This window comes from Juglans regia, chromosome 12, assembly GCF_001411555.2.
Source record: "Juglans regia cultivar Chandler chromosome 12, Walnut 2.0, whole genome shotgun sequence".
NCBI classification, from domain to species: domain Eukaryota; kingdom Viridiplantae; phylum Streptophyta; class Magnoliopsida; order Fagales; family Juglandaceae; genus Juglans; species Juglans regia.
Window position 1 is genome coordinate 13068047 of NC_049912.1, and position 12616 is coordinate 13080662.

Here is a 12616-nt window from a genome sequence, read left to right on the forward strand (position 1 = left end):
TAAAGACTTTGGATACTTGAAGGCTGTCAACTTATTTAATTCATTTAAATTACCTATTTTATTAGTTTAGAATAATTGAGTTTATTATGGGAAGCACTTAAGGGGGCCTATGCAAGGGCATGTTGGGAAAGTTATTATTTTTTTGAACTTGGATTAGGGTTACTGTAGCCGAGTTACTGTAGCATTGTACTGTAGCCGCGGCACTGTTCACTCAGGGGTATTTTTGAAAAATGAGGCATTATTTTGGCTAGGGTTTTAATTAGGTTTTAATTTAAATACACTTTGTTGCCTCATGTTAAGGAGTTTTATAAAATTTGATGAATTTATTCATTGTGAGTTGAGTTTTACTCCTCTTGTTCTTAATTGAACTTTTGAACTTATCAAAGGTAAATCACAACCTTTGTGTCGTTCCTCTTTTGTAATCTAGGTTCTTGAGACGGGTTCTTCAATGGGTCTAGATTTTAATATAATCTAGGTTCTTGAAACAAGTTCTCATCGGGTCTAGGTTCTCCATCTGTTGACTTGATTTTGACTTTCTTGTGGAGTTTTCAAATTGACTGTGGGTTCAAGGGATTCCATTCCCACGATTTCATATCATAGTATGGTTTTTTAAGGTAATGAAAAAAACCAATCCTTTGTTATATCTATAGTCTGAAAATCTTTTGTTTCACCCTAAAGTCTATATCAACCACACTCTTGGAAGCCTTTTAATTTGTCCCTTTTTTTGCTTTGCTTGAGGACTAACTTATACCATTTCTTCTTGTAGCGTTACTACTTATGCTCAACATCCAGGTCATCATCTAAAAAGGTATGAATGTAGTTTAGTTGATTTTTGAATTTATTGGTTTTCAACTTCTTACCTTCTTTCATCTAACCTTTTTACCTACTAACTTTATTGTAGATTTGATATTAGTCACAATTGTTGTCATTATTTAACAACTTCCTTCTATATCATGTCATTGTGTGATCACAATCTTATCCATGGTTTCAAACAAACTGAATCTCGTATATCATCTCACAAAATGTACAAACCATTGAGTTACATTATCACATATATTAGAGCCACATGGAGAATGATACCATCGATTCGACCCGGAATGGAAGCTTATGGGCAAATGGGTTTGAGGATTTGCTGATAGAAATGTTGTATGAAGACACCGTCATGGATAGATTAAGGGGAGGGAGGATCACTAACGGTGATCATGTAAGGCTTGCTGCAAAGTTGTCTGTTGTTGGCCCAAGAAATTTTAATTATAATCAAGTTAAAGGCAAAGTTGCTCGTCTGAAACGAAGACAACGGGAAATTACCGATCTTATGTGGGACGCAGAGAGGAAGGCACCCATTGCTAGTGAGGAACACTGGCTTAATGCTCTTCGGGTACTATAATCTATTTGGCTCTAGTTTTTAAAATCTATTTGTAAATTAGATGAGGTCAGCATTCCATGATTCTATCTAATCACTCCATTTTGCCGTTAGGTGAGACCATCATAGAAGCATTTCAAGACGATGGGATGAGCAAAATATGAACAACTTTGCACAATATTTGGTTGTTCAGTTGCAACTGGTACAATGCATCGAGCTTTGACAGATTCGGCCCCTGACAATGACGATGAGCACTTGCTTGATGAGGAGATGCAAAATCGTGGCCGACCAGTTACTGATCATGATGCGCACCCCTCAGGCAATCCCCACGCCCCACCGAGACCCTTCTCCTCCTATGCTAGTGGGAACTTGTACACGACAAAGGGGAAGCGATTCAAATGAAAATGAGTGAGACCATTGATGCTATTAAATGTTGCGCCGAAGCCAGAGAGAAGGCAGCGATGGACTCAATGGAGTAGAACAGGTCGAGAAAGCGCAGTAAAGGGGACACTAGCATGGAGTCATTTGGAGCGTTTGATCTTCAAATGCATTGTATGAAGCTTCTTGAAGAAGTACAACCTCCCCTACCGCCCGAGCAATTTAACAAGTCGTTCGACCGATTGTTGAACTCAAAAGTGCAGAGGTCGTTTGTGTCGATCTCAGATACTTGCAAAAGTCAGTGGGCTTGTAGTTTGTCATGATCGGTCACGAATGGGAAAGTGTTGGCCGCTCCTCTTTATTCTCTCGGTTTTTATTCATGTCTTTCATTTCATGCGTCTATTGTATTTTAATTTCATGAACAACTACTTATTTCCAGCATATTTTTGTTTTTTATTTCTTAAACAACCACTTGTTTCTGAGATGTTTCTGTTTTTCATTGCATTATATTTGAGTTTGTGACGCCCTGTTAACATTTTTGTACTTTTAAGTTGTTTGATGAGTTTGTGACATTATTCACCTTATAAGCATTTCTTGATTTCACCTAAATATTGGTTTAATGATGATTACGGAAAAAAAAATTTCAACAAGACCGAGATGGGTTTATTCCAAAACCTTCCCACCTCATTATTGGGCATATTGAAATCATTTGTAATATTGTAAAGTAATCTACATATTTTTTATTGTTTTTGTATGTACAAGCATTCCGGTATTCATAATAGACAATGAGAATAGTTCGAAAGAAGCCCCATCGATGGAGACAAACAACGAGATGGAGGATACATCCTCAAGTAGGTCTCATACTAGCAAGGCGGACGACCCTATCCCTTCATATCATTCGAGTGGAGATGAAGCTACAATGCAGGAGGTGAAAATTGTGTCCATGATGTGGATGGCATCACAACTGAGTGGAGGTCGAGTTCGAATGTCCGAACACAATATTGGGCTACGGGGGGAATCAATACATTCAAGCTGTCTTGAATGAGAGCCCTAGGACTTGCAAAACAATATTTCGTATGGAATTGCCGGCCTTTCCTTATGTCTGTGACCGTTTACAATAGTCATTAATAATGGACCCTATAGAAAGGGTGTCCGTGGAAGAATTAGTAGGCATGTTTTGCCTTCTGATTGGCCACGCACAAGGTCAACGCATCGTTGGGGACCGATTCTAACATTCAAGCGAAACAATTAACCACCATGTAAAGACGGTGATGCGCGCACTACATCAGCTAGGGAGGACTGTCATTAGGCGCACAAACACAGATGGGGTCCATCCTTATATTGCGGGGAACCTCCACAATTATCCATGGTTTGAGGTATGAATTCTCCTATATCTGCCGTTTGGTTTTTAAAGTTGTTGTGGGTGTGTTTTGCATTTTTGTTTTTTGCATGGTATCAAAATATTAGTATTATCCGGCTACATTATATGATAATGGTTTTGTAGAAATGTCTTGGTGCGATGGACATCACCATGATTGACACCATCTAGACTGAGTAACGCATATAGAAATCATCGTGGTCGAATCGCACAAAATGTGCTGTGCTGTGCTTGTGTGACTTCGATATGAAGTTCACGTATGTATATATTGGTTGGGAGGAAACAGCTCATGATGCACGAATATTCTTGGATGCCTTGAGTCGATCTCGGAATCAATTTCCTTGGCATTCGCAAGGTAAATATTTGTCTTCTTTATTTAATTTGTCATGCCTTCAAGCAATATGGTAATTAAAAAATATTTTGAGCCTAATTAATTTGGGTTGTGTCATGCATTTTTCGAATTGTGTAGGATATTATTACTTTGTCAATTTCGCATTTCCATACATTGAGAAGTTTATGCCTCCCTATCCACGAGAGAGGTATCACTGATCTGATCGTTATAGCGGTCGTCAATTCCCAAGTTATAAAGATTATTTCAACTTTCGTCATTCATCGCTGCGCAACATTATTGAACATACATTCGCGTTATTAAAAAATCGGTTTCAAATATTGAATGTCATGCCTCAATATCGCCCTACCAGGCAAGGGATGCTCGTTACCGCATGTTGTACACTGCACAACCTAATTAAAACGGTAACACCGAATGATGAGTTCATTCAAGCTGCATTGGCACTTCAATTTAGTGAAGAAAATATGGCTGGGGCCGACCATGCAGGCGAGTCCTCTGAAGTGGTTGACATGTCCCATGAGTCAGCCAGCGCTATGACAGCACAAAGAGATGGGATTGCAATCCCTATGTGGGAAGATAGGTTTGGAGAATGAACGTGTAGTGCCTTTCTAAAACTATCCATGGTTTTGTAGTATTTAAATAATTAATACTATTTGGTATGCGGGTTTTGTAAGTTACGCTTTAAATTTGGTATATGTACGGAACTCTTTAACTTATGTATGAGTTTTGGATTTGTTAGACAAAATGACTTTGCCTTTATTAATGGACCCGTGTTGAACTTCGAACAACATGATCATCTTTGGAAGCATCAGTTTCACGAAGCAAGGCACTACCATCACCATTGTCGTCAGAGTACAGGACTTCAGATTTCAGTATCTAAATTAACCTTCAGGTTTTTGTATCCTAACGTCTACAAGGTTATTGTGAGCATGGCAAAGAACTGAGGGTATCCCGATTTCTCAATGTGAAAAAACGTATCTCCAACTTATGATGCCGGGCAGATCAAATCCCAAAGGTACCCCATTTCTCAATGCGGAAAACGTTATCACGTCTTGAGCATAGTAAACAAAATATTGGCAATTTGCAATTTGCAGTAACGAGAAAACTTTGTAAGTAAGAATGAGAACAAGGCATTAACAAACAAAAACATAATAAGCAGCCATTCAAGAATAGCAGAAGCCAAAGCCAAAAACCCAATTAGGATACACAGTAAAGGTTTTAATGCACCAATATGACATCAAGAATCCAAGATGAATCTCGACACTACAATCATTGATGGCAAAACAGGCAAATTAGAGCTAAGTTAGAGCCAAAAACCCCAATAAAACACCACAACAAAATGAATGCAAAAAAATAGTAGGACTCCAAGAAAAAAATTAAGGAACTTGTTTCTCAATAATGAACTATACTCATACAGCTCAGAAAAAGGAAAAATTCTCATACATGATCACTACCCAGAAACAATTGCAACAGAAAAGCCAATATAGCCGAATTCTATGAAAAGAAGACAAATCCATGGAAAAAGACAACCGAATTCCATGGAAACTAATACCAACCACGAAACCAAAGGAACATAAATTCATTGAAAAAGACATAGACCCATTTGTTGTAATGACCCGCACTTAAATACAACAGTTCACAACAAATTGTGTTAAATACAATAGATTGTGTCAAGCATATAAGATAGCAATAGATCATAGAATAGTGTTGAATACAACAATTCACAACCTGACCCGCACTTATAACAACAGTTCACTGTTCTTCTGGTAACAACAGTGAATTTAACATCATTGAAATGTAAATCATTTAAGGTAGCATTAAATGATTTACATTATCATTAAGTTTATGAAATTTAACACCACAAAATAAAGTAATAAATAAAACCCAAGATGTGATCAATGCACATTTGTACTTCATCTTCATAGATTGGAACTTGGCGTCTTCTATTCTTGCACGTTCAGCCGCTATCCTTTCATTTCTTCATTCTGCTAATTCCAAGGTGCGTCTACAACAAACTGGTAGTGACATTGCAAGGTCAACCAATTGGAAAAATCCACACTGTTTGTCACCCTTATAATATTGACAATTGAAAAACCGCCTCCCAAAACTGTTGGGCTTGGCCGAGGTTCGCAGTTTGGAGGGGATGTCACAATAACATAGAGGTCTTTGTCCCACTAGCTCATCTTATGGCCTCATAGGATGAGAGCAGTTTATGGACACACCGCTACTAATTGCCATAATTCTTGCACCAAAAGTAAAAACCACAAAGTAAAAAACTACTAGTGTAAAGTTTCTCACATTACTGCCAAAGAGAATAAGGGCAGGGAGGATCACAACAAGCTTGCGTTTGCACTGCGCATAGGGAATTTATAATATTGATGTTATAAAAGGAAGTTTGACTATCAGAAAATATAACAACATCGTGTTTAGGTTGGTTTGAGTGACTGGAGTTCAGAAGATTATAACACTGCACATATGGAGGGGGAGAGAATACTTATGAAAAAAAAATTCACATCATCAAAAAAAAAAAAAATTATTTTTGTAATATCCTTAAATATATTTTTTTGTAAATTCACATCATCATTAAAAAAAAATTATTTAATTATTATGAAAAAAAAACGCCGGGATGCACTATTGGGACAATAGGTGGGTTAAGAATTTCTATTAAAAATAATAAACGAATGGTTGAGCTGGAGAAGAAAGAGGCCGCCGCCCAACACAATAGCTAAAGAAAAATGATAAATACGTAATATTATTTACAAAACATGCTACGATCATATTTTAAAATTAAAGTTATTGTTATGAAATATTATATGAAAATAAAGTCTTGTATTATATATAAAAAGTATGTAAAAGTGTTGTGTATTATTGCTATTAAAAAGGAATTTGAAGAAGTTTGTGGCCGCGTTCTTTAGGCCAAAAAAAATGAAGGTTTTTTGGTATGTAGTTTTCTCAAATAAAAGAGGGAGAGGACAAAATAAGAAAAAAAAATCATTTATTTAAAAAAAAATCTACGATTTAAAAGCACTTTTCAATTTATCAAATAAGCGTAAAACCTTTTTAAAAAGGCAAAATGAGGGGTCGCTTCTTTTTTTTCTTTTCCTTAAAAAATTCAGATGACAATCATCGCATTATACCATCGCGTTAAACCAATGCCTCATATGATGCAACGCGGAAGTTGCCTAGAAGTTCCTCTTCATGCAACGACACTTATATAATGAGCTCCATTATCTTCCACGATCCATCTCCAATTAATTATACTTTACGTTCATAATGACCTCGCAATCAGAGCACGATGTATTCTTAAGCTTTCGAGGAGAGGATACTCGCAATAATTTTGCAGTTCATCTTTACCAAGCTTTGGATCGAAATGGAATCAACCCTTATAAAGATGACAAGGAGTTGAGAAAAGGTGAAGAAATTTCACCAGCACTTTTAATGGCCATTGAAGAGTCAAAGATTTCGATCGTTATATTTTCTGAAAACTATGCGTCATCTACATGGTGTTTGGATGAGCTGGTGAAGATCCTAGAGTGTAAAGAATCAAAGCAACAGGTGGTTCTAGTTGTGTATTACAAACTCGAGCCATCGACAGTACGACACCAAGAATATAGTTTTAAAGATGCGTTGGCTAAACATGAAGAAAAGTTCAAGGATGATGCTAAAGTTCAAAGGTGGAAGACTGCCTTAAATCAAGTTCCTAAGCTATGTGGTTTTCATTTGAAGATCAACCAGTAAGTCCAACAACTCTTGTCCTTCTATCTATCCATATATTTTTTTTTAGTTTTGATCTGATTACATCCTTTGACAATATATACATATATATATATATATATGAGAAATGCTAAATCTACTTAGGAAGAAAGAAACAGACTATGTGTGTGTTGCGGAGCTAGAGAGTGAGAGAGAGAGGAGAAACTAAGAGGGACAGAGTGAGGGAGGGGAAACTGAGAGGGAAGGTGGAGGTGGTTGGTCGTCCGCTTGAGAGAGAATGTGACGGAGACAGAGAATGAGAGGGATAGAGAGTGATGGAGACAGACGCGAAAGGAGGGAAATTGAGAGATGGCAGAAAGAGGAGAAGTATGCTGACGAGAGGAAATGGGGTGGTCGGCTGGTGGAACATTTCAGAGAGAGACAGAGAGGCGGAGATAGAAAGAGAGAATGTGTGTGAGAGAGAGAGAGTGAGTGTGACGAACACATAGACTAAGGTCTCACCTGGCCGGCATCTGGCAGACATGGCACGGCGAGATGGCGGCAGCTAGTTTCAAACCCAAAATAGGTGTGGGTTTCGTGTTACAGAGAGAGAGAGAGAGAGAGAGAGAGAGACATAGAGAGCAACGATCGAGAGAGATGGAGAGAGAGGGTTACTGGAGAGGCGGTGTCGAGGCATGGAGGATGGTGGCACCAGACGGCGCAAAACAGAGAGAGGAGAAATCTTGATATATATATATATGTATATATAATTTCTACCGTAAGTAATTGCATACATTTATGATTTATCAATTAAAATGGTCACGTGGCACATTCTTGATATATATTGTCAAATTAAATTGGAATGTACAAACTAAGTAGAATTTATCGGTACTTCAGAATGCAAATTAATACTTTGCTAAGCTTATGGTATAAATTGAATATGGGTGGCAATTTTTTTAACACAAATGTCACGTACTAAAAAACATTACTGCAACGAATAAAGAAAACAGTGAACAAAAAATGCCAACGTACATGGCTTTGGTAAAGACAATCTCTGAGCCTTCTTCGATCAGCACTTATGATGATAGTTTTGGAATATATAGTACTATAGCTAGCATTGCAAATTGTTACTCTTTCAATATTCATATGTTTATAACGGTTGTTAGTTCAAAACTTGTGCATTCTTTTTTTTAAAAAAAAAAAATAGATAAATTTGAGACCTATATAAAAAAATTATTTTTTTAATTATGGGCTTCACTTTTTTTAAAATAAAATATGCGAAACTTACGCAACTTAAAATTATATATAGCATTATTCTAGTTCAAATGGTAGGGATCATTTTCCTGCATTTAATACTTAACTTGTGTCCTACCAATAACGTCATTTATAACATGAGAATAAAATTGTGCTTAAATCATGTTCTCTTGTCTTTTACCATGAGGAAGTCAAATTCATGAATTTTCTTTAAATCTTTTTGCATTGGTAGAGACGAATATGAGTTTATTGAAGAAATTGTTCAAGAGGTCTCAACAAGCTTACCAAATCGTTTTGACTTGAATGTTGCCGAGAATCCGGTGGCAATACAGTCTCATGTAAATTATGTTATTAAGACGTTTTTATGTATTGAGGAGAATGACACACGCATGATAGGGATTTTCGGCAGTGGTGGAATTGGTAAAACAACTATTGCAAAAGAGATGTATAACCTCATTGCTAAGAAGTTTAAAGACCGTTGTTTTCTTGCTGATGTTAGAGAATCTTCAAAACAAAATCAAGGCCGTCTCGGACAGTTGCAAGAGAAAATTCTTTCTAACATTCATTCTAGGATAAGGGTTGATGATGATCATCAAGGAATGGAATTGATAAGGAATAGACTTTGCCATAAAAAATTATTTTGGTTCTCGATGATGTTGATCATTTGGACCAATTAAAAAAATTATGTGGAAAATGCGATTGGTTTGGTTCTGGGAGTCGAATCATCATAACAACAGGGGATAAGAGTTTGCTAACTAAGCATAGTGTTAGTTTGAATTATCCTATGAAGGAAATGGATCACGATGAAGCCCTTCAGCTCTTTACCCAGCATGCCTTCAAAAGTGACAAACCTATTGATGATTTTGAGGATCTCAAAGAGGATGCACTACACTATGCTGGTGGCCTTCCACTCACCTTAAAAGTGGTAGGCTCAAATCTATATGGAGAAAATAGAAAGTATTGGAAAAGTGCATTGGAAAAGTACAAAAGAATTCCAGAAGAAAATATCCAAGAAAAACTCAAAATAAGTTACGATGGATTAGATGATTTTACAAAAAAGATTTTCCTTGACATTGCATGTTTCTTCAAAGGAGACGAGAAAGAATATGTCACTAAAATATTGGGTGGTTGTGGTTTCTTTCCCGATGATGGTATCAAAAAGCTCATTGATAAATGTCTCATAACTATTGGTGAATATGACCGACTGATGATGCATGACTTACTAGAAGATATGGGTAAAGAAATTGTCCGACAAGATTCACCCGAAGAACCTGGCAAGCGGAGTAGATTATACTTTCACGAAGATGTTCATGAAGTACTTGAAAAAGATAAGGTAATATTTGCCCTAGAAATATAATTTTATTTTTGAGTTCTCTTTTTTCTCAATTGAAGCTGCTTTTAAATTGAAATGAATGGATCCAGAAATACATATAAATTATATAGACACATACGTACCCTCCACATGAAATATTGTCTCAATGTTGTAAATAAAATAATTTTAGTAAAGAAGTATAAATAAAATCATCAAAACCAATTTCCCTTTTCCCCATATTTTTCCTAGAAAGGCAAAATGCTATGATTTTCTGAGTATTTCAAGCTGAGTAATACGTATTAAAAGAAAGAAGTATTCATGACTTTGACATTTGAACGTACTCACTTATTCCTAAAAACACCATATGAAGAAAGATGTGGCTTATGTTTGTTGTTTCCTTCTTAATAAATGAAATAGTGATGTACACATGTATTGTAAAGAATATATATATAATCTTAGCCTGTTAAACTTATATATAATTCATGAACTCCTGCACAAGTAGTGTTGAATTATATGGAATTTATCTTTGATTTTTGATAGAACACTTGTGCATTCTCACATTAGGGAACAAAGCATATTGAAGGCATATTGATAAATCTACCTTGGGGGCACCGCAAGATACGTTTGGGTTCTGAGGTGTTTGCAAAATTGGAAAGACTCAAAATATTAATAGTTAGAAGATGTGATGAAAGCTTTTGTGGCAGATTGAATTATCTCTCTAATGAGTTAAGAGTTCTTGATTGGCCTAATTGCTCTTTGGAGTTTTTGCCAACTTCTTTTCATGGAGAAAAACTCATTGTTTTCGACATCAGCGGAAGCAATATTAGAGATTTAGGCAGGGGATTGCAATCTAAGGCAAGTATTTTTATTTTCAATATCATGTCAATATGTCTTACTTTTAAAGTATGCTGCAAATTTCCTTTAATTGTTAATACATTTCCTTTATTTTATTTTCTTAAAACAGAACTTAACAAATATAGATTTCCGTGACTGTGGTGACTTGACAAATATATCGGATCTTTCAAGTTGCTCAAATCTAGAGAAGTTGATTCTTTATGGATGTAAAAGTTTAGTTGAGATTCATGATTCTGTTGGATTTTTAGATAAGCTTGTTGAATTGAGATGGAAGGATGTTCCAGCCTAAAGAATTTGCCAAGAAGCTTCAAGTTGAGATCTCTAAAAGTACTGGAACTTGAAGGTTGTATAAGTCTCGAATACTTTCCCGAAATTAAGAGTGAAATGGAACATTTGAAATGTGTCCGGTTACATAGCATCGTAATACAGGAGCTACCTTCGTCCATTACAAACCTCACTGGTCTCAAGGAGTTGTATTTGAGAGGGTGCAAAAGCCTTGTGCATTTTCCAATAAACATATTTCAGTTGAAAAGTCTATGGGCAGTTAACATGATTAATTGTCCAAATCTTGTAAATTTTAGAAAGGAGGTGGAGCAAAATGGACAACCCATGCCATGTATATGGAGAGGACTCCATAACAACAGCCCGTTTCGTTTTCTTCCATCAGAGCACAGAAAGACGGAAACCATTGCCTCTTCAGCCCATTGCCTCATCCGCCCAAAATGCACAATAGCCGGTGCGTACGCAATATTACTTGTAAGTAATGGTATTCAAGTTTCAAAGAGATAACGAGATGATTGTGATTATAACTTGGAACCCGATTGGAAACCATGAAGATGTTGATGCTGATTTAATTAATGAAGATTGGATTTAGAACTTCGACTTGGGTATGCATAGCTGTAGATCGATGAGACTGACTTCTGCGCGCAGCATGGGTGGTGTTTAGCTGGTGGTGGGTGGAGTTTATATCATGTTGATGAGTGCAACATGGAGATTTGAGCAATCCCCATATATCATCGAATTTATCTCATTATTTTGTTAGTGTAGTTTCATTCCTAGTTGTTTAACTTTGTCCCAATTAATGCCTTGATATATGCATTCATTTGATTAGGTTATACGTGCGCTAACTTAGTGGCTTAAAAAAAACATTATTGACAATTAGAATCAGTATTTCAAACCTATATATACACAATATTCAAGCAAATAATCAAAGACGACGACATTCCACATTTGTTTCAATGCAAGTCAAAATAAATGAAATCTTCTAAATTTTGAATAGATTAATGGTGATTACACTCAGCCTGAATGGTGCTTAATTTGTTTGTGGATTTCTGGCAATTGATCTCGCCTGGACTTTATTCGTGATTTAGAGGAATCTTGAGGCGGGAGGAATGGCGCTCATGGCTCTAAGCGAACTAGAACATGAAGTGAATCATGATTAGGTGATCAGCAGTTTAAATTTAAGCTTTAGCCATGATGAGATGATTGCAAATGGCAATCCATATGGGAATTGGGGAGATAGTTAATTAGTTTCTTGAATGATATTGTAATTTGTTTGAGGTTTTTTTTTTCTTTTTAATTTTGTTATGAAAAGCTATTCATTGAGGATAGTTATGGTATTAGTAACTCATCTTAACACACAGTTAGATCAAGTGGATGTGAGAATGTGTTCGAGAATGAGAAGCTTAAGGTTTTGGTCATCATAATATTTATTTGGCTTGCAATTAAGAAATTATTCAAATTTGGGCTTTAAAAAGACCTCCCGATAATAGTATATGATAGTCCTTTGCTGATGAGTACATACATCTTCAAGTTATAAGTGGGAGTGGAATTATTTTAATCCAAATATTGTAAATTTTGGAAAGGAATCCAAGCTCCCACTAATGCTTTGTGATACCTCGTATTTATGTGTATTTTGACTAAATAAATTATTACATTTACTAAGATTATGGACTTTCTTGTTTTAAATTTTAAATGATTTACGTGATATTATTTTAATATTTTTAATTGTTAATTCAATGTATTTTCTTATTA

At 35.9% G+C, this 12616-nt stretch overlaps 2 protein-coding genes across 2 annotated transcripts; both read left to right on the plus strand.

Moving 5' to 3' along the window:
* The first annotated feature begins 6734 nt into the window (after positions 1–6734).
* On the plus strand, positions 6735–9092 carry LOC108992470 (disease resistance protein RPV1-like). Its single transcript, XM_035683750.1, has 2 exons — positions 6735–7202; positions 8648–9092. Exons 1-2 carry the CDS (start codon positions 6742–6744, stop codon positions 9090–9092), a joined length of 906 nt encoding a protein of 301 aa, XP_035539643.1. The 5' UTR covers positions 6735–6741.
* LOC118344017 (disease resistance protein RUN1-like) lies at positions 9023–10871 on the plus strand. Its single transcript, XM_035683751.1, has 3 exons — positions 9023–9748; positions 10292–10630; positions 10692–10871. Exons 1-3 carry the CDS (start codon positions 9200–9202, stop codon positions 10869–10871), a joined length of 1068 nt encoding a protein of 355 aa, XP_035539644.1. The 5' UTR covers positions 9023–9199.
* The last annotated feature ends 1745 nt before the right edge of the window (positions 10872–12616 follow it).